The sequence below is a fragment of the Balaenoptera ricei genome, chromosome 8 (assembly GCF_028023285.1).
Source record: "Balaenoptera ricei isolate mBalRic1 chromosome 8, mBalRic1.hap2, whole genome shotgun sequence".
In the NCBI taxonomy this organism is placed as follows: Eukaryota; Metazoa; Chordata; class Mammalia; order Artiodactyla; family Balaenopteridae; genus Balaenoptera; species Balaenoptera ricei.
In genome coordinates, this window is record NC_082646.1 from 105,213,492 (window position 1) to 105,237,611 (window position 24,120).

Sequence of the window (24,120 nt, forward strand, 5' to 3'; positions counted from 1 at the left end):
GGGACGGGGGCTGTGGGCCCAAGGGGCTGGGCCAGCCTCGGGGGAGGAGCCTTAAAGAGCCCGCAGCACTGGTGGTGCCCGCGCCCTGTGCGCGCAAAGCGAGCCTTGGAGGCAGAAGCTCTCAGGCAGGTACAAGTTAAGAAACTTTATTCTCTGGAGGGAGGCTGGGGCGGACTGAGAACAAGGCTGGGGTCACCCCTTCTCCGGCTCCTCCTGGATCCCCTCCCGGTTGCACTCCTGGAACGTACACGCCTGCTTTGGATTCTGGACTGATTGCCTCTTGTTTGACCGCGAGGAGCCCCGACGGCTGAACAGGGAGAGCCGCCGCCACAGCACAGTGATCAGAAGCCTTTCGTGCGACCTGAGATTCCGGTTTTCCGCCGAGTCTGCATCGACCCATTCTTTGCCTGCGAGGATGCGAGGCCGCTGAGCTCTACCCTCCCCAGTCCAACCTCCGGGTGGTCCCTCCCGCACTCCCGGCTCCCTGGGCACCCTTGTGTCTCCGGTCCCACCTTCCTGAACTTCCTCTGACCCGGCCTCCTTGGCCTGCTCATCCGAAGTCTGAAAGTCCTTGCCTTGGCAGCAGCCCATGGCCCCACGCGCGGCCTCCGCACTCGGTTCCACCCACGCCAGCCCGCCGACTCCCGGCGCTGCTTTTGTGACGTCAGATACCCCCCATCACCCCAGCTCAGGGAGCAGCCTTCACTCTTTCCTTTCTGCCAACACAAAAGGCTCAGGGTCGTGGTGCGTATTAAGCTGTTTATTTACAACGTGAGCACAAGCTCTTCAGGAGCTGGTGGACCCAGGCCGCTTCTTCTTTCTCTGTCTGGTTTGGAGGGCGCCTTGGGACTGCTCCAAATCGGGGAGTTTCCGCTTGGCAGCTGCCTCCAAGGAAGCCCAGAGTTCATCTGTCTCTGTGTCTTCTGAGGGCACCTTGTTGGGCTCTTGAGGCTCTTGCGGTTCATCCTGGTGAGTGGGAGAAGAGCTTAGGAGTCAGACCCACAGGGAAGGGGAATAATTCCTCCAGGCACCACCCCTTTTACTTCCTGCTCCTGGAAACCATGTCCATCCATGCGCCCATTTCACCCTTGGCAGTAACTCTTCTAGGACTACACTTGGCAGATGGATGGACAGTCCCAGGTCTGAGTTCCAGCTGCTTCCCTTTCCTCTTCACAGGGAAGTCCTCACACCTGTGCCCTTAGCTCCCACATTCCCAGACCCAACTGCTTACCTCCCAGTTATCCCTGCCTGACAGCAGGAGGCAGTTCAGTTGAGATTTGAGGTAAACCTGCAAAAGATGAGGGACCTTAATGGGCCAAGCCTGCAGAAATAGAAACATGAATCCGGGGCACAGGAGGCAGCAGGCTCTCACCTTATGGTCCAGGCCCCGTGGATTCCGGATCCTGTGTACCCTCAAGACTCTGTCCAAGCCACAGGAGGCTAGAAGGGGCTTTGAAGGGTGGCACTGCAACCCTCGGACGCTGCCCGCCAGCCCCTTCAGACAGACCAGTAGGCGCCCTAGAGAAGGCGGTAGGAATCAGTGCTAGCTGGCCAGCCAACAACCATTTATTGAGTGTTTACTGTTCATATCACTTTATGTTTCAACATTTAATCCTCGTTTAACATAACGCTGAGATGGCAATTACCAGTAATATCTCCATTTTTCAGGTGAAGGAACTAAGGCACAGGGAATTGACAAAGTAATCTAAGGTCACACAGCTTTTGGCAGAACCAGGATTTGAACCCGGGCAATCTGGCACCTGAAAGAGGGCTCAACAGCTCCACTGCACCTTGTCAGAGGGAATCTTGCCCTTCCTCCCCACCCCTTCCCCTCCCGCAAGGCTCCCTAGTCCACTCACCCTGCCGAAGGTCAATTTCTGCCAGCTGCCCATGAGTGTTCCCCACAATCACCGAACTGAGGAGATCAGAGGCACATGGGGTCAGCAGGGGCCCCCTGGAGTCCTTCCCAACCCTCACTTTGCCCTCTAAACACTCACTTGCCCCCAGGAGTGAGGGTCATGGCTGTCAGTGGGTACTCTCCGTAGGTGGCCTCGAGGACCGGCCTGCGCTGGGGGGAGGCTGGATCATAGACACGGACCTGGAGGAAGACTGAGGCATCACCAACAGTACCCTCACTCCACATACCCCCTCTGGCTCCTCCACATCTTCATCCCCTCCTCATACACTGCTTTGTTGACAACCCACTCTTTCAGAGAAACTCTCATTTGAAATGCACCCCTCTTCTCTGTGTGTTGGGGGTTAGAGGAGAGACAGCTGCTAAGGAGCATGAACATACAGGGCTGAGGAGAGAGGTCCCCCAGCCTGGAGGCGGCAGCATTCCCATGGTCTGCATGCATGAGCATTCCATCCCCCCGTACTCCCCTCTCGGGATGGAAAAGCAAGTCAGTCCAACTGTCAGAGTTGCTGAATTTCAAGCAGAGAAAGACGTTAAGTCTGAACAGGGAGGAGACAGGAAGCCCTCATATGTGTTCTGAGCAGAGGTGTATCACCAATAGCAGACTTCAATATGCAGGAGCAAAGGAAACAGGGCAAATACAGCCACCCAGGCCTGCCTGGGTCTTAGAACTTCAAATAAGACCAGCTGGGGGCTTCCCTGGTGGCGCAGTGGTTGAGAATCTGCCTGCCAATGCAGGGGACACGGGTTCGAGCCCTGGTCTGGGAAGATCCCACATGCCATGGAGCAACTGGGCCCGTGAGCCACAACTACTGAGCCTGCGCGTCTGGAGCCTGTGCTCCGCAACAAGAAAGGCCGCGACAGTGAGAGGCCCGTGCACCGCGATGAAGAGTGGCCCCCATTTGCCGCAACTAGAGAAAGCCCTCGCACAAAAACAAAGACCCAACACACCCCAAAATAAATAAATTAATTAAAAAAAAAAAAAAAAAAAAAAAGACCAGCTGGGAATTCCCTGGCAGTCCAGTGGTTAGGACTCCGTGCTTCCACTGTAGGGGGCACGGGTTTGATCCCTGGTCGGGGAATTAAGATCCCGCATGCAGCGCAGGGCAGTCAAAAAAAGAGAGAGAGAGAGAGACCCATTGAAAAGGTCCCCATGTGGACCTTTCCCGTAAAGCTGAGGAGCTGAGGCCAGTTAGTAGAGGGTCAGGCTTGGGTCCGAAAGCAAATCAGAGGCTGCATCAGGACCAGAACTCAGTTCTCTTGATACCCAGCCCACGTCTTCTCATGACACCTGAACCATGTGATTCTACTATGAAGGGGACACTCCCTTCTTTTCTCTTCCAGGTGGGAGTTAAAGGAAGAATCACAGTTCAGGGAGCTCCTTCCTAGAATGTAGTAAGAGAAGGTCACCGGCTCAGCCATTGGGCTGGAACAGACGGGGGAAGTCGTCCCTCTTCTGGGAGCTCAGGGATGGAAGAAGGATGGCAAGCAGGGTGGCTGTGCCGAATGGTGGGGACCGAGCCTGCACAGCAAGGCTGTTTCTCCAGGAGGCTGCTTAAGCCCAGAAAGAGATAGGGGTGGGGTGGTGCCTCACCTGGTGGTACCCTGTACAGGTGACGAGCTTCTGTGACTCAGGGAGGAACTGTATGTCCTGGTCCCAGATGGGAACCCGCAGGTCGAGCCAATCATTCCGTACCTGGTAGGGTGGGTAGAGGGGGACAGGGTTGTGAAGGGCTCAGTGTGCCCCCTCCTCCTGCCTTCTATCATTATCCCCTAAAGCCCAGCTGGTCTCTGACATAGTCAGTGGCCTCAGACTCCCTGGACCTCGGAACCAGCCCCTCCCTGCCCCCCATCACTCACGTTCTTGGCCCTGAACACAGGCTCCTCAGAGCCCTGCAGGTCCCACACCTTCAGAGCATTCTCCTTCCCACCTGTGGCAACAATGTGGGGGCGCGCTGGGTCTTGGCGCATCCTACACACCCCAGGGCCCACCCTCAGTTCCAAGAGCTGAAAACAATGGAAGATGAGAGGGGAGATGAGAGTCGGTTCCAGATCCTTACTCCTCCTCCCGCAAAGCCTTCAGTTGGCTCCTACCCTGGGCACCACCTTCCCCAACCATCAGGATCAGGACAGGGGAACCTCACAGGGTCAGAGGATGCCTCCTTGTCATTGTCATGCCAGACTCGAAGAATCCCAGAATCCACACATGTGATGAGGGTGCTGCTGGCAAAGGGAGGATAGAGTTAGGGTTAAAAAAAGGAGCGGGGTTGTTCTCTGGCCTCAGTCGGCCCACCCCTAAATTCATATGAACTAGACTCCCTCCTACCAGCCCTGTTCCTTTTTTAAAAAATATTTATTGGGCTTCCCTGGTGGTGCAGTGGTTAAGAATCTGCCTGCCAATGCAGGGGACACGGGTTCGAGCCCTGGTCTGGGAAGAGCCCACATGCCGCGGAGCAACTGGGCCCGTGAGCCACAACTACTGAGCCTGCGCGTCTGGAGCCGGTACAGCAACGGGAGAGGCCACGACAGTGAGAGGCCTGCACACTGCGATGAAGAGTGGCCCCCGCTCGCCGAAACTGCAGAAAGCCCTCGCACAGAAATGAAGACCCAACACAGCCAAAAATAAATAAATAAATAAATTTATTTTAAAAAAAATATATATATATATATATATATTTATTTATTTGGTTGCCCCGGGTCTTAGTTGCAGCAGGCGGGCTCCTTAGTTGCAGTCCACAGGCTCTTTAGTTGCGGCATGTGAACTCCCAGTTGAGGCATGCACATGGGATCTAGCTCCCCGACCAGGGATTGAACCCCGGCCTCCTGCACTCGGAGCGTCAAGTCCTATCCACTGCGCCACCAGGGAGGTCCCATACCAGTCCTGTTCCTAAGGAAGCCTCTAGGTTACTCGGGTCTGGGCAGGGCTTGATGGCTGTTATTTAATTTCCTCAACAAGGTAAGGGTTTACCAGTCTCATAAGTGAGGAAACTGAAGCTCTGAGAAATTAAAAGATTTGCCACTCAGCTATAAATGTCAGAACCAGAGCTGGAAATCAAGTCTGATACTCCAAAGCAGAGAGCCTTTGCTATTCCACAGCTACATCTGGGGCACCTGGCCCTGCTGGTCTTTCTGAACCTTGAGTCAGTCACCAGAGGTCAAGATCAGTAGCTCTGAAAGGATTGAAAGGGGACTGTTCTGGATTTAGTGTTTGGCCAAAATCAAACACCAGCTTCTTCTCTCAAGTTCCCTGTTCCGGCTTCCAATCTCTCCCTCAGAGTATGCGTCCCATGAAGCCCAAGCAAGTCCCAGGATCTGTACAGTTCAAGCCTATACTCTTTCTCATATCTGCCCACCCTTCTCAACTCGGTTCAGGCTCTGGGCTTGCCTGGGCTGTGGCAACAGTCTCCCAACAGCCCTCTCTTCAATCCATCCTCCACATTCCTGCAGGCTCATAGCTCTGACCACAGCATTTCCTGCTCAAAAACCAGTAACTCCCCACCACCTACAGAAGTGCAGATCTCTCGGCCTGGCACTTAAAGCCCTTTACCTTTAATCCCAACCTACCTCGCCTATCTCATATTAAAATGCTTCCTCACAAATAATAAAAAAGAAAAACAAAAAAAGGAAAAACGTTTCCTCAGCTTCAACTCTCAAATGCTATTTATCTTCCTTGTGATGTACCCTGTAGCCTCACACCAATCCTTGGCCTCTGCTCAGGCAGGAGCTTCTTTCTAGAATGCCCTTATTCTTTTCTCCACATTTCAAAATTTTACCCATGCTTCAAGGGCCAGTTCAAACTTCTCACCCCCACAGAGCCTTCTACACCTCACCCGTCAGGATTAACATCACCAAACCTACACAGCCTGCTCACAGCCTCTCTCTTCATCTTCGGAAGAAAGCTAGGCCTGCAACCTAGCACTTTCCTATCTTTTACTTTGGGAGCTTCACCGCCTTGTTGGTGGTTGTTAGCCCCCACTGAAAAACATACTCGAAACTATTAAATGACTTGCTCAGGGTCATCCAAAATGTTATGGAGCCAAAAGAAAAACCCTGGCGGATGCAAACTCTATGAAGGCAGGTACTGTGTCTGGTTGACCTGAAGCCCTTGCGTTTCCCCCAATGACTATATACAACCCAGTAGGTGTTCAGTTAATGTTTGTTATAGGAATGAACGCACTTAGGCAGGACAAAGGTCCCTGTCACACAGACCAGGCCCGCGTCACCTCAAGGTTGATCGCCATTATTCGGCCATCCTACGGGAACCTCAATGCTCTCCCTACGACCTGAGAGTTTCAGCAAGGGGCTCTCGGTCTTACCCGTCGACCTGGGCGAGGCCTCGGAACATGCCCTCCCCTCCGGGGCAGTGCCTCTGACCCTGGAACCTGCCCTCCTCGGTGCTGAAGTGCTTCACTGTCCCATCCGCACAGCCCACCAGGATCTGCGGGCAGAGGAGGGCAGGATGGCGAGGAGAGTGAGGCGGCCGCGCGCGAGACCCCCCGCTCCGGCTGCCAGCGGCCGCTCACCTGAGTCTCGCCGCCCGCGCCCCAACACAGGGCGCTCACCGCCTCCTCGCGCCGCGGCTGGCCCGACGGCGTGAAGTTCGCCGCTTGTTTGCGCTGAAGGTTCACGCCTGTGGGACACGGACGTTAGTCGCGCCATGTCCCCAAACGGCGACCCCCCTGGTTCCCGAAGCCCGGCCCCGCCACCCACCTTTCAGGATGCCGGTATCGGTGCCGACCCACACATGGTTCCAGCGTGCTGCCGCAGCGGCCATAGCTGAGTCCCGGAGCCCACGGCTCGCACTTCCGGCGCAGCAGCTGCGTCACCAGCCCGCGCGCGGAGTCCGATCGAGTGGAACGCTGTTTTTGGGAGTTTAAAGAGCCGCAAGAGTGAAAAAAAATCCCTTCCGCGCCAGTTGGTTTCGCTTTTACGAGAATGAAACCTGGAGATACTTACTGGTGGAGATCTAAACAGTAACTTGACCATTTTACGCTTCGAGTGAAACGCATCCTAACTGAACCGCGGTGCCGGGTCCAGTCAGCCGTAGCCCGTTTCCCTACCCCAAAGCATCATGTTTCCTGCACCAGACAAGGTAAGAGACCATTTCAGAAACGATTGAAACGCTAGTGCAGCGCAGGGCTTCAACTTCGAGTATGAAAAGAGAAAACGGGGACTTCCCTGGTGGCGCAGTAATCAAGCAGCCGCCTGCCAACGCAGGGGACACAGGTTTGAACCCTACTCCGGGAAAATTCACACAGGCTGTGGAGCGACTAAGCCCGTGTCCAACAATTACTGAGCCTGCGCTCTAGAGCCCGCGTGCAACCACTACCTAAGTCCGCCGCCTAGAGCCGGTGCTCAGCAGCAAGAGAAACCAGCGCAACGCGAAGGCCATGCACCACAGCGAAGAGTAGTTACCGCTCGCAGCAACGGGTGAAAGCCCGCGTGCAGCAATGAAGACCCGAAGCAGCGTAAAAGAAAAATTAAACAACGAAAAGACAACACGAATTAAGTTGGGGAAAATGAAACCATCTTACGTATTTCCTTTTGGATAAGTAAGGTGGGGCATTATTCTTCTTCACGTTGAGGTTTGGTGATCCTAAAAATCACCACTCACAGTTAAAAAAAAAAAAAAGCTGCAGAATTAACAGAACTTCTAAGAACAAGACGCAATTTTTAAAATATAACAAAAAAAAAATCAGAACTACCCCCTTCCTTGAATGACTTATTGAGAACTGTTGTTCCAAGAAATCAAAGCTTCTCGGAAATCTTTGTTTTAAACTACGTCAGTAAAAATAAAGCAACCCACTCTCGCCGGGCCGATTTGAATCCTCAAGAGAGAAGATAGCTTGATTTTCCACTCCGGTGCAGAAGTGGCGGTAGGACTTCACAGAGTAACACTCCCCCAGTGCTCTTGACTTCGTGTTAATGAGGAAACGACACTCTCAATCTAGCTCAGTCCAGACCAGACGTCGGTCCTCTGACTTCTCCACTCTCTCTTGAGCTTACCAGGGCACTATTCTTTCTGAAGACTTTTTATAAACCTTACTTCATTTATTTTTGATTGCGTTGCGTCTCTGTTTCTGCACGCGGACGGCGAGCGAGAATTACTTCTTGTTGCGATGGTGGTACGCGGCTTCCTCATCACGGTAGTTGTTCTTGCTATTGAGCACGAACTCTTAGGCGACGAGATTCAATAGTTGCGGCGTTGAAATAGAGTACTTACGGGCTACCACAGATCGAAGGGGATTAAGACTCAAACCCGTGTCAGCTGCAGTACCACGTGGATTTTTACCACTAGAACCACTGAAGCCCTGAGAACATCATTTAAACGAGGAACATAATGGTTCTTCTGGTTCGGTGGGACCACGCGGGTTTTCTGTGATACTAAGATTCTTTTAATGGCACTGTAAACAGAAACCTAGAAATCTCCAAAAAAAACAAAAACCCTGGAACTGTCAGAGCTCATAACATCCAGCTAGTTTTTCCCCATATTTCGTGGAAACTTCAGCGCTTCCACTGTGGAAACTTGAAACGGTATCATGGGGGCTTCTCTGGTGGCGTAGTGATGGACCATCTGTTTGTTAATGCAGGGGACACAGGTTGGAGGCTGGGTGTGGGAACATCCCGCATCTCAGAAGCAACTAGCCATAACTAGTGAGCCTGCGGAACCCGTGCTCCGCATCGAGACAGACTACGATAGTGAAACGCTCCCTTGCCGCCACTAGAAAAAGTTTTCACAAATAAGAAAACCGAACGAAACCAGAAATGAGAAAATTAAAAATAAAAATCATGTGTTTGTTCTTCACCCCCCGCTAATAGATAAAACTAGCAAAAGAATATCCGGTCCTATAAAGAAACACAAGCTTAGGAACATACAGTGCGTAAAACTACGCGATACACATTGCAAATAAAGAAAAACTCCAATTTACATACGTTCTTCTTCATCGTTTACTGAAACAACCCCACAAAAGCTTAACACTATGTATTTATACAACCGAAAATCTGAAATATTGTATTCTTATTTTTGTTTACCAAAATGTTCCCCCAAAGGGGGGTGCACCGTTCCTGGAAGTACTGCAATACCAGGTCGATGCGTGGAGTGGACGGAGCAAGCTCCTATTCCATCTCCTAATTCCAAAAATCCATTTAATATATTGTCCTCGGATAGAGGACGTATCAGATATTAAACTGATAAGAACAGATACTACACTTGATCTTAGCCAAAAGGCCGAGAAGCGATACCGGTAACTTTCGCTGCCGGCCAGCCTTACTCTTGCTATAGCTTTTACGGTTGTGGTGACTTTTATGGCGTAACCATTAGACTTTTCTTAATGTGTAATCTTGCTTAAAACCAATTCTTCATTATTTTTGCTTCATAATAATAACTAAATTTTTGGAAATAGACCTTAAATAAGGTTTTTACTGTTTAGCCTTCCTGCTCAAGCTCTGTGTTTTGCGTAAACCCGCCCTTCTGCTCTTTCACTTTCTGGGGATTGGTCCACATGACTAGACGTGGTTTCAATGGCCGCGTCGTCCCTTTGCTCAGAGACTGTGGCGTCCGTCTCCAGCCTTAAGGCTTTTAGGCGCTCCCTGGGGCGGCAGGGCGGTGGTGGTCGATAGTCTGTGGAAGAAGATGCAGGGCGGGGCCCTTCTCCCGGACATTTACTTGGAAAGGCCGCGGTTCCTGAGCACAGACCGGAGTTCAAAGAACCGAGTTGGAATCCACGCTTGCCAGTTCCTGATTTGATGACTCGAGGCATGTTGCTTAGGCTCCCGTCTTCTCCTCTTTTAAATGGAGGAATAATAACCCGCACTTAAGCGGTGGTTGTGAGAACTGAGGACACGTTGCTCTCGGCAACGTGGTGACAGTGGAAGTTGGCTTATAGCCTGTGTTCCCCTCTCATCCTGGGGCTCCCGGCTCCCTTCTGCCCTCCCGCCTCCCCGGCTTGTAACATCCACCCCCACCCCACTTACCTCTTGCCCTTTGTACCATCCATCACCCACCGTCGGCCCCACAGCGGAGAAAAGATGGCCTGAGAAAGACGTTTCGGAGCCGCTTGATTCATAAACCCAGGAACCTGCGGTGGGAGTAGGGGTGAGGCAATGTAGGTCAAATTTAAAAGAAGCGGTACTTTAGAGGCTCACAGCAAAGCCCAGCTGTATGAAAGGGATTAATGTCAGACTCTGGCTGAGAACGGGACTTGAAGTCCTGTTTTCTTGGAAACTGTGTTAATCTGAACGCGGAACGTTCTGTTTGAAACCTCCTTAACTGAGCACTACAGCTGTTTCTGTGTCAAAGTGACCGGCCTGGCTGAGGTCCTTCAGGCAAGAGTGGGATGTTCTATTCTCACTGATATGATTTCAACTAGCAAAGTCTGATAATCCATGATTTTAGAGAATATGGTTTCTTACAATGTGTCCCTGTGAATAAACAGAAGCAGTTTCTACAAACTCCCAAAATAAATCCAGGATCTCCAGGGAGGGGCCAAATTAAGGGGATGTGGTAGGCAGATTAATGCCCCTACATGCCCATGTCCTAATTCGTAGAACCTCTCATTATGTTACTTTACATGGCAGGCAAAGTGTACTTTGCAGATACGATTACATTAAGAGTTTTGAGAAGGAGAGATCATTCTGGATTATCTGGTGGGCTCCATGTACGTAATCACAAAGATCACAGAGGGAGACAGGAGACTCAGTGTCAGAGTGATGATTTGATGAGCCATCACTGGCTTTGAAGATGGAAGGGAGTCATCAGTCAAGGAATGGGGTGGCCTCTAGAAGCTAGAAAAGGCAGGAAAACATTCTCCCTTGGAGCCTCCAGAAAGAAATGCAGCCCTATTAACACACCTTGATTTTAGCCTATTGAGACCCATTTAGGACTTCTGACCTCCAAAACTGTAAGATAATATATTTTTTTGTTTTAAGCCATCAAGTTTGTGGTAACTTGTTACAGCAGCAATAAAAACAAAAAACAAAACAAAACAAAAAACTAATACAGAAGCAAAAGCAAAATTCAATTTCTTTCAATCCCAACCTTCTCTAAATTCTGCAAGACCCAACCTGGGGCAGGCCATGGCCCCCTGGTGGAGCAGGCTTCAGTCTGTCCAGGCAGGCTGCAGCCAAGCATCCTGAGCACACAGATCTCTTGGCAGACTTTTCCCTGTCGGGTCTCAGCTGTCAGGTCCTCCTCTGAAGCAAAGGCAAGTGAGGAGAGCTCTGTCACTCTCATCTACTGCGACCCCCGCCTCTTGCTGCGTGGGTACAGGAGGCTGATAGTGAGGACTCCACAGGAACTTGGAGATCTATTTATTCACTGGGAGGCCATTTGTCCATTTGTTTATGCTTTTTGAGCAGATACTTTACAATGATGAGCAAAATCAGACATGGACCTTGCCTTCATGATGTTTAAGGTTTACCGGGGAAAAGTGAGAGAGAAGGCTCCTGTGATCCTCCAGGCAAGAGATGAAAGTGGCTTAGGGGGTGGGGATGGGGTGGCTGTGGTGGCAGAGATGGAGAGAAGTGAAAGAAGTCACAGCGAGTCCCTGGCTTTGATAACAAGCAAAGCAAGGCCAAGGGAATATTCTTTCCATGTGGGTACATTTAAATTTTGTAAGTTAATGTTTTATTTTCATGAAAATGGTATAAATTGTCAAGTAGTGTTCAAAGGTTTATAACAACAACTCTCCCCAATTTACAACCCCCTTTTAACTCTTTTTTTTTTTTTTTTGGCCACACCTACAGTGGAAGCTCGGAGTCTTAACCACTGGACTGACAGGGAAGTCCCCCATATTTATAAATTAATTGAACAATTTTAGACTTTTTTTTGGTGTTCTTGAGAGGAAGATGTTATAAACTTAAAAACCAACATAATATGAAGCAGGTTGAAGAAATGCTTAGTCAGTCTGAAGAGGTGTTTAATTTTTATTGCATCACCCAACCCTTCTGAGAATCTGTTGAAGCTTTTCCCAAATAAATGCATAGTTGCCTTATACAATTTTGCATACAATTTCCGAGGAGATTCTTAGAGCACCCTAAAGCCTGTTCACTAATCTACAAGTTAACAACCACAGCCCAAAAAAGATAGGAGGACCTGTCTGAAGGCATCCAAACACCTAAAAAGAGGCCACATCAAGTGGAGGAACAGGATCTGGAGGTCTTGGAAGGCCCTGTGGGGAGGCCCGTCCAAGGGCTGTCAGAGAGATAGCCTCGGCTGCACGACTTAAGACTGGCTGCTCTGGGCCTACATCCCCTTGTGGCAACTCTAGGTTGGAGTCGGGCCAGAAAAGAGGGACCAGCTGTCCTCTTGACCACCATCCCTACCCTCTTTGCTGATTTGTATTAGCTTCCTGGCTCCTAGGAATTCAAAATTTCTACTCCTATTTACACTCTCTGCTGAAATGATCTTATCCCGTGCCCCGGCTTTCCCTCCCATCCATCACCTGGTGAAGACTGATTCCCAGCCTGACTAGTCTATGGTTTCATGTCATGCATGATTCCAGGTGCTTTATATGTATTAACAACATTAATAAGTAGTACTATCATCTTCCCTCTTTTACAGATGGAGAAACTGAGGCACAGCAGGTTAGGTGATGTCATTTTTTTTTTTTAAGATTTTTTTGACGTGGACTTCCCTGGTGGCGCAGTGGTTAAGAATCCGCCTGCCAATGCAGGGGACAAGGGTTCGAGCCCTGGTCCGGGAAGATCCCACATGCCGGGGAGCAACTAAGCCCGTGAGCCACAACTACTGAGCCTGAGCTTTAGAGCCCGAGACAGAACTACTGAGCCCGCATGCCACAACTACTGAAGCCCGCGTGCCTAGAGCCCGTGCTCCGCAACAAGAGAAGCCACCTCATCACAACGAAGAGTAGCCCCCGCTCGCTGCAACTAGAGAAGGCCCGCGTGCAGCAATTAACACCTAATGCAGCAAAAAAGAAATAAATTTAAAAAAAAAAGATTTTTTTGATGTGGGCTGTTTTTCAAAGTCTTTATTGAATTTGTTACAATATTGCTTGTTTTATGTTTTGGTTTTTTGGCCGCGAGGCATGTGGGATCATAGCTCCCCAACCAGGGTTCAAGCTTTTTTTTTTTGGCTGCGTTGGGTCTTCGTTGCTGCGCACGGGCTTTCTCTAGTTGCGGCGAGCAGGCGAGCAGGGACTACTCTTCGTTGCGGTGCGCAGGCTTCTCATTGTGGTGGCTTCTCTTGTTGCAGAGCACGGGCTCTAGGCTCATGGGCTTAGTTGCTCCGCGGCATGTGGGATCTTCCCGGACCAGGGCTCGAACCCGTGTCCCCTGCATTGGCAGGCGGATTCTTAAACCACTGTGCCACCAGGGAAGCCCGATTCCTCTTCTTTGTCGGCATTTATTATCTCAGGGTGCCTGAAACCTCAGCACTATTGACATTTTGTGTGGGGAGTTGGGGAGCTGTCCTATGCATTGTAGGGTGTTCAGCAGCATCCTTGGCCTCTACCCACTAGATAGCAGTAGCATAGCCCACCCACCACCCCCCACAAAAAATTGTGACAACCAGAAGTGTCTCCAGACATTTTTTAATGTTCCCCAGGGGGCAAAATCACCCCTGGTTGAGAACCACTCTATTTCAAATAATCTTGTTTGTTGGCTCTCATTCTGCCTCCTCCTCTTCCTCTAGAATGTAACCAAACATCAGTCAGCAAAGGCAAGGGCAGGGCCTTGGCTCTCCCAGTAAGTACACTGCTAGGTTGGGGATGGAGCAGCATGTTGGCACTGTTGACACGTACTGAGGTGGGGAGACTGGAGAGGAGCAGACATGGAATCAAGGTCTGAATGTCCGACTTGGTATCAGGTCAGGGGCAGGTTGGAGAAGTCCAGGCTAGAAATATCACAGACTGAGTCATCACTGTGTGGAAGGACTATGAGGGATCCCCTCATTTTGGAGCTCTCCCCCATTTCTCGATTGTCCCAGTCTCATTTCTTTCATCTCTTAGCTTAAGTAACTGGGCCTTAATTTGAATTCCTTATTTGCCACATGGTGAAAGTATTGCTTGCAGAAGGCTTCATTACCTACCAAACACTCCCATGGTGCTCGCTTCCCTCTCTTACTGCTTGCAGTGCCTTGTTCTGGGTTTGTCCTCTGCTGTTCCTCCCACCTTTAAATACAGGTGCCTCCCCAGGGTTCCTGGGTGTGCCTTCTCTTACTTGGACCAACCCTTTCATTCTGTGGCTGATTACTGTGTTGACCACTCTTATTACTGTATGGCTACCATTTAATTAGCAAAAATGCACTTTCTTTCAGTTAAATCGCCTTTTACTTTACTATATTCCTGACGCAAAACTTTTTTTTTTTTTTTTTTTTTACAAACTAAGGAGATATGTTGAGTGTTCGACTATCAAGTTTGACCAACTAAGTGTAAATACTGCATGAATGAGGACTCATGAGTAGTCCTGACAACTTAGGCCCTGGTAATGAGAATATTAATGTTCTTTTTAAATTTATTTATTTATTTAATTTTTGGCTCTGTTGGGTCTTCGTTTCTGTGCGAGGGCTTTCTCTATTTGCGGCGAGCGGGGGCCACTCTTCATCGCGGTGCGCGGGCCTCTCACTATCGCGGCCTCTCTCGTTGCGGAGCACAGGCTCCAGACGCGCAGGCTCAGTAGTTGTGGCTCACGGACCCAGTTGCTCCGCAGCATGTGGGATCTTCCCAGGCCAGGGCTCGAACCCGTGTCCCCTGCATTGGCAGGCAGACTCTCAACCACTGCGCCACCAGGGAAGCCCACAAAACGTATCTTATTGAGAAAAGTCTAGTAAAGTTTTAGGGCACAGCTAAAGGTTAAAGGGTCATCCAAACCCAGCAAACTTTCATACAGAACTCCTCAGCTAAGTACAGAGAGAAGGGAAAACTCCTTAAAGGTGCAAGGAGGCTCCCTGAATGCTTCCCTGGGTTAGACAGTTCAGCAGTAGGCAAACTGCCAAGCTTAAACAGGGTAAAGCCAGTAACAATCTTTCTGGGATTATCTCCTTCTGTCCAGCTAGACCCACTCAAACACAGGAATCAGTGAAGGTTTAAAAAAACAAAAAGTTTTATTTAGAAAGGCTGAAATGATTGTATGCTAATTTGAACAGGTAGGTTGTATAAGAAAATTCCATTTTTGATATCCTTCGAGAGTTGGATTCCTGTAGAGAAAAAAAAAAAGTTGAGTTTTCTTACCATATGGAAAAGTATATACCATATGGGTTTAGAAGGGCTATCCTTTAAACCAGCTAACATTAAAAGGATTGCTTCCAGATACTTTTCTATTTATCATGGTTAGTCTATTAAATATGTAACACAAGTACATGAATAGATACTTACCATTATGTGTGCTTTGTTCTTTCTTCAGACCTGAAGAAAAAAAAAAAAAAACACAACCGATTTTCAACCAGTAATTTATTCCCTCCTTTGCCTTGTTGAGAAATTCTTATGATCCCTCAGACAGTTCCTTCTGGAACAAGCTTTCCTCTTCTCCCCCAGCCAGCCCCAGTGGGTTCACCTTTACAGGCTCTGGGACTAGGACAGGAGGTAAGACATGTGAATATTTCTTCACTGGGAAATTTTAACTTGACCCACCTTGTGTTTACATTTACTCACCTCTTAACTTCAGACTGGAGTTGAACAGAAATATGGCTTACTCCTTTCCCCTACGAAAGAATGATTGGGAACTAAGTCTCTGAACCACCCTCAGACAAAAGGCACATCTACGTAGGTCTCAACAGACATTTTTATAGAAACCACCACCTAGTCCACAAAGCTTCCTATTGGCTATAAAGCCCACCCAACTTCCCACTATTGTCACCTTTCACTCCAAGCCAAACTCACAGCTCAGAAAATACCTTTCAGTCATAGTGATCAGACTGGGGCGGTACTGAACTCATCACTGGTGAGTGGAAATCTGTCTGTCACAGGTGGTTCACAAATGGCCAAAGACAAACTTTGGATTAAACAAGTAATGTCTGCACAGCTATCCAAAGTGCCACAAAAAACGCTGGCAAATTCTATATAGCAGCCACAGATGACAGATTTATTTACCTCAATTCATTCTCAGGCTCCAGACAAGGAGCTGGACCTAAAACAAAAACAAGACTGAATCAGTAAGCTTACTTCCTGCATTAAAAGTTGTTCCCACCTAAGCTATGGTTCCTAGAAAATCAGATTTCCGAGTCTCAACAGCAAATCATCAGCCGAACGAGATTCCTTGTGAGTCATCATACAGACATGCCTAAAAAGGCATTTTTTCCTACTCAATACACTGTATGCACCAACGCATATGGAAAACACTCACCTTTGAGCAAACAAGCAGGTAATTGGCAATGGTACCTAGGGAAGGACAAAGCTGTGAGTGATACAAGTTCCTTACAGACAGTATCCCACTGCTGCCTTCTCCAGTTTCTCAGGTGTTCAGGTCTTTTCATTGTTTAAATCATAGTGAGCTAGTTTGATTCATCACAGAAACTGCTTACTTGGTGGTATATGCCATACAGACATTAATCAACTAACCTTTCAACTCTGGAGGCTTTCCATGAGTATACAGGAACAAGGAACAAGCTGCTCCTGAATGAGAAGATCATGTAATTAGCAAAATAGCCAGAATTATTCTAGCTAGGGTTAATGGATAAACCAAGAAAAGCTAAGCAAATGATATCCTCAGGCATTTGCTGCACCTCAGACACTTCCTTATAGAACAAGTTTTCATTCCCTCTCCCAGTTAGCCCCAGTGGGTTCACCATTACTGGCTCTGGGGCTAGAACAGGGGTAAGACAGAACGCTTGCTCTCCTCACTGGCACTGGAAACAAGCTACAACCAGCAAGGTTACAAGTACTCACCGCTCTCAACTCTTTCCAGGAGTTTGACCCTGAGCAGATGAAGAGGCATCTAGGAAATCAAGAAAGATAAAATAGGGGACTTCCCTGGTGGTCCAGTGTTGAGAATCCGCCTTCCAATGCAGGGGACAATGGTTTGATCCCTGGTAGGGGAACTGAGATCCCACATGCTGTGGGGCAACTAAGCCCGAGTGCTCCAGAGCCTGTGTGCCACAACTAAGACCCGACGAAGCCAAAGAAGTAAATATTAAAAAAAAAAAAGAAAGATAAAAGGTCAAGAAACATCACTAGAAGGAGCAAAAGAAACCAAAAAGTTACATGGACCAATCAGGGCTTTTACAACAACCCCCCCCCCCAGATAGTTATCCAGGCTCACATATAACCTAATTTACCACAACATTGGGAGAAGTAACTTACTGTAAGACAGATGTATACATCACCATGGGAACAACCTGCAAAACGGGAGCAAATGGTTATTTCAAAATACTAGGATGGAATAAAATTTCTTCATTAACAGAAACTGCCATCAGAACTCTAACATGCTATTAAGTGTCGTACCTCACAGAGAATCAGCATTATCATTCAAATCATCTGACAGTGACATGCGGGTGAGGGAAGAGCACACCATCACAAGAACCAACCGTGCCGCCTGCTGGGTTGCCATCTCCCTCCCCAGGAAAATCATTCCAAGAGGAACAAGCTGGAAGGAGCAAAAAGGCAACACTGCTCCACTGACCATTTGCTCTCCAGGTTGTGGGGAACACCAGACAGACGACACCCTAACCCCCCATTTGCAAAATTACCTGCATTCACCCCGGGAGGCAGCTGAATTCCTTAGGATTGGTGATGAGATGCTGGAGACAGAAAAGGGAAGCATTATATGTACCTAAGAATAGCCATTCAAAACCCTTGAGTATTTGGGGCCCACTTCTCAGTAGTAAGATGACATCACTTTTGAGTTCAGGCATATGCTTGTCATTTTACGTTCATCATGGAGTGGCCACCGCAATCTGAAGCAGCAAGTCCCACTCAGATTCTGTGCCCCTACCCATGATTGCATAAAGCATCGTATACCCACCTGGAGCACCGCCATAATGCTCGATCCACACAGGGACAGGTCTTGTCCCATCCTCCCACCCGTAAGGCCTTTTGGTTTAAACCACATCTGAAAAATAAAAAGACCAAAGGACACCGTTCACTTTTATGTCTCGTAGCCTAACTGTCCCACGTCAGTCCCTTAACACCTCAGGGCTAAAGAGCCCAAACATTTGCCACAGACAGTGCTACTCAGAATTTTTATGTTTTCTCCACTAATTCATCAGAAAGAGAGAGTTCAACTTTTGAGATCATCCCCGTAGCACATCCCGGTGGACTTCCGTATATCCAACAATGAAACCAAAAAAATAAAGGCGGTAAAGGCACGCCACGAGCACTTACTGTAACGAGAGCTCTTTGCTATCCTTTAGTGTTCGACGCGCGCCCGAACCCTGAAGACAAGAGAACATCAGGTCAGCACTAGCCTATCTCGTAAACGCTTTGTTTTCCGGAGCTACGACTGCGTCGGCCGTTCAAGGCCTGTCTCCTCAGAGTCTCTTATCCTCACGGAGCTCAGTACAGGTCTGTGAAAAGATTCTCATCACAGAGAGGCCCGTCGGCACCGCCCCCCATCGCCATGTTGTCCTTCACAAAGCCCCTGTCGCTTCAAGGCCTCAATGCCATGGCCATGTTTTTCTCTCCCCTGCCCCACGAACCCAATAGATGCAACTGAGAAAGGCCAAGGCGCGAGCACGTTCTCGTGGTCTTTTCTTTTTTTTTTTTTTTTTTAAAGTGCAACCAAAGACACACACTTACCGAAATCTGTGGAAGAATGAGACCGAAAAACCTACCGCGAGACACTTAAATAGCGTCTCGCAGAGGTCCACGGGATTTGGGGGCGGGACTATGACAGGCGCAAGCGCAGAAAGAGAGGGCGTGCGAGCCTGGTGGCTCGTGGGTAAAGATTTCCAGAGGAAGCCCGGGTCGGGTGGGAGGAGGAGGCTGTGCGTTCCCTGACGCGGCGGCGCGAAAAAGGTGCGCATGCGCCTTAGGGAGTGTACAGGCGCTCCTAACGTATCGTGGTGGGGTCTCTACTGCGGCTACCTGTGGGACTGAGGCGACGAGTTCCCGGTTTCCCGCGGATCCTGGACTGACGCCCTGTCTCGGTCACAGCCGCCTGCCCCCTCTCCCTTGCCTGAGACACCCCCCCCCCTCTTGCGCACACACACCCTAAACCCGCGTGCAGGGTCCGACACCATGGACCGCGAACCTCATGAACCCTCGGTCGGCGTCGTTTCGGTTCCACACCAGCCGCCCAGCGAGCATTCTGGGTCTGGTCCTCAGGGTCCCAGCATGGGGGGCGACTCAGGTACTACTGGGCCCCGGGCCGAGCTCGAGTGGAGGGCCCTTGCATGGAGCCGTTTCGGGAAAGTGAATCAGGCCGTAGGTGCTTTTGAAATTTTATAACAGTCTTAGGATGTTTTCCTCAAGTGGCCACCTCTGTCCTGCTGTCCAGTCCGATTTTACTAGGAGCTTGGCTTGCAGTAGGGCTAATATTAGCTGACATTTGAAGCGCCGTTTTAAGCACATTACGTGAATTGATTATACTTTAGTTCTTCAAATCCCAAAAGAGAGGTTGGTACAGTACACGCATTTTATAGATGCGGGAATCTAGGTGTAAAGACCTCTTGCACAGCAGCCTACAACTCCCGCCTGATTGGCGAGGTAGTTCCAGTCACCTGTATACACTTGTTATTGAGGCCAACCAGCATCAATTTATTAATCGTTTGTGGTGAACACCTAGGGTACATGTGCGTTTTTAAAAATTTTTATACATGTACATTTTATAGTCATTTATTAAGGTTTTACTGTGTGCTCTCCTGTATGACCTCACCTAATACTACAACCCTAGGAGGAGATATTAGGTAATGTTAGGGATGAGGAACCTGAGGTCTAGAGAGGTTAATTAACTTGCTCGGTGTTATCCAGCTAAGAAATATCAGAGCCCACGTACAAATCCAGGCAGTCTGATTCCAGAGCCTGCACTTTTTATTTTTTATTTTTGGCTGCGTTGGGTCTTTGTTGCTGCACATGGGCTTTCCTCTAGTTGCGGCGAGCGGGCTTCTCATTGCGGTGGCTTCTCTTGTTGAGGAGCACAGGCTCTAGGCACGCGGGCTCAGTAGTTGCGGCTCGCAGGCTCTAGAGCACAGGCTCAGTAGTTGTGGCGCACGGGCTTAGTTGCTCCGCGGCATGTGGGATCTTCCCGGGCCAGGGCTTGAACCCGTGTCTCCTGCGTTGACAGGCGGATTCTTAACCACTGCGCCACCAGGGAAGCCCGAGAGCCTGCACTTTTGATCACTCTGCTTTACTGCTGTCCTCACGCTCTTCTCTGGGAATTTGGGGGGCAAGCAAATACACAGGAAACAAATGGCATGATCCCTGGATACTGTTTCAGTTTTTTTTTCATTGCTGTCTTCCTCTCTCCAGGAGCCTCAAAAAGACATTTTCCCCTCTAATCCCAACCATGAAGTTGTAATAACACTGATATACTGTATGTCTGTTTATGTTCCACGGACCTTTGGAGGGCCAGAAACCTTTTTTTTTTTTCTTTTTTTTAATATCTAGGGTTTTTTGCCCTCTCCCTGCTCTGCAGGAATCCATTTTCACTCCTTTGGGGGCAGTGTTGTCCCCATGCATGTCCCAGTGTAACACAAGTGACAAAAGAAGTACTGAAAGAATTCCAGTATGAACAAAGTTATTATAGATGGAATAAATTCATTTATTCAATAACTATTAAGTGCTTGTGCAAGTACATGATTGGAAAGTTGTAACAAAATGTATAGAATATGGAACAGATAAGTTATGGAAAATTCAGAAGGTCCAGAGTAGGCAGATAGGTCTAGGGAGGTTGTGTGTGGGCATGGGAGTTGGGGAATGCTTTATGGAGTGCCTGGACCTTGAAGGTTAGATAAACAGAACCAGGGAGGGAATTCAAGTTAAACAATTTGAGCAACAGGATTGGAGCTGGAAAAGGAAGTGTGTGAATATAGTTCATGAAAGATGGGCTGAAGGGGAATCAGAATATAAAATTGGAAAAGATTTCCTGGGGAAGGCCAGATGAGGAGGGCCTGGAATGCAAAGCTAAATAATTTGAACTATAGGTAGAAATAAACAGTGAAAGTTTTTGAGTAGGGAGGTGATTAGAAATTGAGGGATAAGATGAGACAAGGACATTAATTAGATTGTCACAGTAGTTTAAGCAGCAGGTAAGTGGATTCTGTACTAACAAGTGTAATGAAAGGGAAATAGGAGAGGATTTACATCAGAAGTCTTCAACTCATAGCTACAGGAATATAAGTAATGCAGTAAGCCGTAGGAACCGGGTGGGGACTCTGGCGATCTAGGTAGCTCTGTCTTAGCTCCAGCAGATTGTTGCCTTCCTAGAATATTGTTCTCTGAAAAATCTGATCAAGAGAATCCAGAAATCCAGAATTGTTTATTAATTTGCCCATTGAAAAAGTTGGCATCGGGACTTTCCTGGCGGTCCAGTGGTTAAGACTCTGCACTTCCAATACAGGGGGCGTGGGTTCGATCCCTAGTTGGGGAACTAAGATGCCACATGCCGTGTGGTGCAGCCAAAAAAACCCCAAAAAACAAATAATAAAATGTTGGCATCTAACTTAAAAATTTTAAGCATTTTCTATGAGCCAATCAAAATATGCCTGTGCACCAAGAGTGTGAATTTTCAGCATCTTTTGTAGTGATATAGAATCCACTAGAAAGGGGGGAATGTCAAAAACTGGATATTCTTTTTGGAAGCTGTAAGTGGGTTGAGGGGCTTAAGCACCAAAAAAAAGCCAATGTTCTTGGCAGTTGGAGATCACGGGCACAACCTTCACTTAACGTTTAGTCTACCAATATTTATCTGTTGAGCATCTACAAGGCACGGGAGATACAACGGAACAAAGCAGACAGTCCCCTTATGCTCCCGTGGAGCTTATATTCTGGTGGAAAACACAGACAAATAATAGGTCAAGTGCAGTTAAATGCTGTGGTGAAAATTGGACTTCCCTGGTGGTCCAGTGGTTAAAACTCAGCACTTCCACTGCACGGGGCACAGGTTCGATCCCTGGTTGGGGAAATAAGATCCTGCATGCCATGAGGTGCGGCCAAAAACAAAAAACAAAACAAAACAAAAAACAAAGCTATGGTGAAAATTAAGTAGGGAAAGAGAGAGGGAGTGCTGGGGCAGAGGGGGAGGAATTGTCATTTCACTCAGAGAGGGCCTCTCTGAGAAGGGACATTTGTGCAGAACTCTGAAAGAAATGGAGGAGAGAGCCGTGTGAGGTAGAATGCTCCAGGTAGGACTGCAGCACTGGACTGTGCTTACTGATTTATAGGTTGTGGTTAGGATTTTAAAAACAAAACTGGGGAGGTTTTATATACGTCAAGGTGAAGTTTGGTGGAAATAATGCAAGTTTCATTACCCATGAAATAAGTGAATGCTGGACATTTTTTCCTTTGAATAATAAGGTAAAAAGAGGATGTTGCACAAGTGAAGAATGTAGTAGTCAAATTAAGTGAAACGTGTGCATGTGTGTGTAAATATATTTGCTAGAATGGTGCAAAAAGTCTGGGGTGTCAAGTAATGGGAAATGAGATAAACAAGGTGAAGCAATTGGTGGAGGGTGTTAACATCTATTAAGTGCTTTTTCCATGACACCTTCCAGGCACTGTACTGAGTGCTTTATATATATTACCTCAATTCAAAAAATAGTAGTTTTTATGGCTACCATCCCCTTTTTACAGATAAGAAAACTGAGTTTTTTATAAGTTACTTATCCAAGGATTCATAGCTAGTGTGGCAGAGCTGTTATTCAAATCCAGTCTCTACTTTTGACCCTGTTAAGAAAAATTATCCAAAACTTGGAAATAGGCAACAGTTATTACTAGGTGTCCGTTTGATGTAAAGCAGGCCCACCTAGCTTGGGGATTATCTGGTTTTCCAGGGGGTGTGTACCTTTATTTGATGTCCTTTTTACTATTGCTTTGGGTATTTTACAATTTGGTAAGTTTGCCTTGTAAGACTTTAGGTGATTTTATATCTATGTATTAGAATGCAAATTCATATCATTCTTGCCTGGACTCTTGACTGATGATACTCTTTTTCTAGAATTCTCTATTGAACCAGTTTTAAATCTTATTCATTCTCTTATTAATTAATAGGTTGAATAAAATCTTTGACATGTGTTTACTTTATATTTTTATGAGTCATGTTTTCATTTTTAAAAATTACACTTTAACAACCCCTGTGGTACACTGTCTTTTGTTGATCCATTTATTTATTCATTCAAAAAATATTTATTGAGAGTCAGAATTTAAACTCAGGAAGTCTGACTCCCGAATTGGAGCTTTAGACAGTGCGCTAGCGTGGTTCTAACACCGTGCCTCCCTCTGGCTAGCATCGTATCTTGCTTCCTCTTTCCAGCAAATGTCTTTTACTTTTAAAGAGCTGTCTACACCTGCATTACCTGGGAGCCTGTTAGAAATGCTAATCTCAGGTCTTTTCACAGGCCAAATGAATTAGCATTTGCATTTACACAAGATCCCCAGGTGATCTGAATGCAAGCTAAAGTTTAAGAAGCACTTGTTCACACAGTGCTGCCCACTTCTTTCTCAAGACACTTTTCAGTCATCCTACTTGATCTCTCAGCAGCACCTTACCCTATTGACCCATTTCCTATTTCTTAAAACACTGTTTCCACAGTGCTTGGGACACTGCCCTCTCCTAGCGTTCCTCTCATGTTTCTGCTAGCTTCTTCCTGATCCTTTGAGGTACATCTTCTGGCCCATTCCTCAAACATTAATGTTCCTCCAGTTATGTATCAGGCCCAGCTTTTTACTTACTCTGCCTGGGCCACCTTATCCACTCCCATGATTTTAATGACCACCGTTATGCCTATAGCTCCAGCCCACGATCTTTTTCCTGAGCTTCAGAGCTGTGCATCCAGTTGCCTCCTGGATGAACATTGTCACTTGGATGGTCCACCAACTTCTTAACTTTTCCAAAATGAATTCAACCTGCTTCTCCTATTTCACTCAACTGTCCAAGCTCCCCCACTGCCACTACCCTAATTGAGGCCTTTGACCCCAAGGTTTTTACAACAGAGACTCCCTGACCCTGGTTTCCTTTCTTTAGTCCATTCTCCATCTTGAAACTGGAGTGATCTTTCTAAATAAAAAGTTTGGTCCAGTCTCATGTCTCAGTTCATAACTCTTTAGTGCCCCTCCATAGTCTTTAGGTTATCGTCCAGATCATCATGATAGCCACTG

General features: G+C 47.9%; 2 protein-coding genes, 1 long non-coding RNA gene and 9 other non-coding genes across 20 annotated transcripts; all 12 read right to left on the reverse strand.

The window, feature by feature from the left end:
* Positions 1 to 156: 156 nt before the first annotated feature.
* On the reverse strand, positions 157 to 745 carry TEX54 (testis expressed 54). The gene is made up of 2 exons (XM_059931825.1): positions 513 to 745; positions 157 to 407 (listed from the first exon to the last, which is right to left on the reverse strand). The coding sequence occupies exons 1-2, from the start codon at positions 589 to 591 to the stop codon at positions 193 to 195; spliced, it is 294 nt and encodes a 97-aa protein (XP_059787808.1). The 5' UTR covers positions 592 to 745; the 3' UTR covers positions 157 to 192.
* WDR74 (WD repeat domain 74) lies at positions 746 to 8,071 on the reverse strand. Of its 5 annotated transcripts, none has more exons than XM_059931821.1 (12): positions 6,872 to 7,206; positions 6,626 to 6,774; positions 6,439 to 6,545; positions 6,232 to 6,353; positions 4,060 to 4,138; positions 3,776 to 3,922; positions 3,510 to 3,611; positions 1,998 to 2,098; positions 1,860 to 1,915; positions 1,373 to 1,518; positions 1,232 to 1,288; positions 746 to 966 (listed from the first exon to the last, which is right to left on the reverse strand). In XM_059931821.1, the coding sequence occupies exons 2-12, from the start codon at positions 6,687 to 6,689 to the stop codon at positions 787 to 789; spliced, it is 1,161 nt and encodes a 386-aa protein (XP_059787804.1). In that variant the 5' UTR covers positions 6,690 to 6,774; positions 6,872 to 7,206; the 3' UTR covers positions 746 to 786. The 5 variants fall into 5 exon arrangements, with proteins under 5 accessions (XP_059787804.1, XP_059787805.1, XP_059787807.1 ...); XM_059931822.1 differs by having other exon boundaries at positions 4,060 to 4,135; positions 6,872 to 6,993; XM_059931824.1 differs by lacking the exons at positions 6,626 to 6,774; positions 6,872 to 7,206 and adding an exon at positions 7,933 to 8,071 and having other exon boundaries at positions 4,060 to 4,135; positions 6,439 to 6,547.
* Positions 8,072 to 8,964: 893 nt separating this feature from the next.
* Positions 8,965 to 9,155, reverse strand: LOC132371214 (U2 spliceosomal RNA). The gene has a single exon (XR_009504833.1). It is a non-coding gene; the product is annotated as a U2 spliceosomal RNA (small nuclear RNA).
* A 5,797-nt stretch (positions 9,156 to 14,952) lies between these two features.
* LOC132370037 (uncharacterized) lies at positions 14,953 to 18,684 on the reverse strand. Of its 5 annotated transcripts, none has more exons than XR_009504513.1 (13): positions 18,604 to 18,684; positions 18,190 to 18,239; positions 17,831 to 17,917; positions 17,556 to 17,606; positions 17,311 to 17,452; positions 17,170 to 17,204; positions 16,756 to 16,804; positions 16,429 to 16,482; positions 16,214 to 16,248; positions 15,961 to 15,997; positions 15,523 to 15,572; positions 15,247 to 15,276; positions 14,953 to 15,068 (listed from the first exon to the last, which is right to left on the reverse strand). It is a non-coding gene; the product is annotated as an uncharacterized LOC132370037 (long non-coding RNA). The 5 variants fall into 5 exon arrangements; XR_009504512.1 differs by having other exon boundaries at positions 16,756 to 16,968; XR_009504515.1 differs by lacking the exon at positions 17,311 to 17,452.
* On the reverse strand, positions 15,358 to 15,483 carry LOC132371212 (small nucleolar RNA SNORD22). Its single transcript, XR_009504831.1, has one exon. It is a non-coding gene; the product is annotated as a small nucleolar RNA SNORD22 (small nucleolar RNA).
* On the reverse strand, positions 15,748 to 15,816 carry LOC132371211 (small nucleolar RNA SNORD31). The gene has a single exon (XR_009504830.1). It is a non-coding gene; the product is annotated as a small nucleolar RNA SNORD31 (small nucleolar RNA).
* Positions 16,075 to 16,144, reverse strand: LOC132371210 (small nucleolar RNA SNORD30). Its single transcript, XR_009504829.1, has one exon. It is a non-coding gene; the product is annotated as a small nucleolar RNA SNORD30 (small nucleolar RNA).
* LOC132371206 (small nucleolar RNA SNORD29) lies at positions 16,317 to 16,383 on the reverse strand. The gene has a single exon (XR_009504825.1). It is a non-coding gene; the product is annotated as a small nucleolar RNA SNORD29 (small nucleolar RNA).
* Positions 16,589 to 16,715, reverse strand: LOC132371213 (small nucleolar RNA SNORD22). The gene has a single exon (XR_009504832.1). It is a non-coding gene; the product is annotated as a small nucleolar RNA SNORD22 (small nucleolar RNA).
* LOC132371207 (small nucleolar RNA SNORD28) lies at positions 17,274 to 17,348 on the reverse strand. The gene has a single exon (XR_009504826.1). It is a non-coding gene; the product is annotated as a small nucleolar RNA SNORD28 (small nucleolar RNA).
* LOC132371208 (small nucleolar RNA SNORD27) lies at positions 17,679 to 17,750 on the reverse strand. The gene has a single exon (XR_009504827.1). It is a non-coding gene; the product is annotated as a small nucleolar RNA SNORD27 (small nucleolar RNA).
* Positions 18,035 to 18,110, reverse strand: LOC132371209 (small nucleolar RNA SNORD26). Its single transcript, XR_009504828.1, has one exon. It is a non-coding gene; the product is annotated as a small nucleolar RNA SNORD26 (small nucleolar RNA).
* Positions 18,685 to 24,120: the final 5,436 nt, after the last annotated feature.

Coding starts and splice junctions, on each gene's coding strand:
- TEX54 (XM_059931825.1), bottom strand. CDS start 591: ATGGGCTGCTGCCAAGGCAAGGACTTTCAGACTTCGGATGAGCAGGCC. Junction 408..512: donor GTCAGAGGAAGTTCAGGAAG/GTGGGACCGGAG, acceptor GCATCCTCGCAG/GCAAAGAATGGGTCGATGCA.
- WDR74 (XM_059931824.1), bottom strand. CDS start 8,057: ATGAGGAAGCCGCGTACCACCATCGCAACAAGAAGTAATTCTCGCTCG. Junction 3,612..3,775: donor CTGTGTTCAGGGCCAAGAAC/GTGAGTGATGGG, acceptor CCACCCTACCAG/GTACGGAATGATTGGCTCGA. Junction 1,289..1,372: donor CACGGGGCCTGGACCATAAG/GTGAGAGCCTGC, acceptor CATCTTTTGCAG/GTTTACCTCAAATCTCAACT.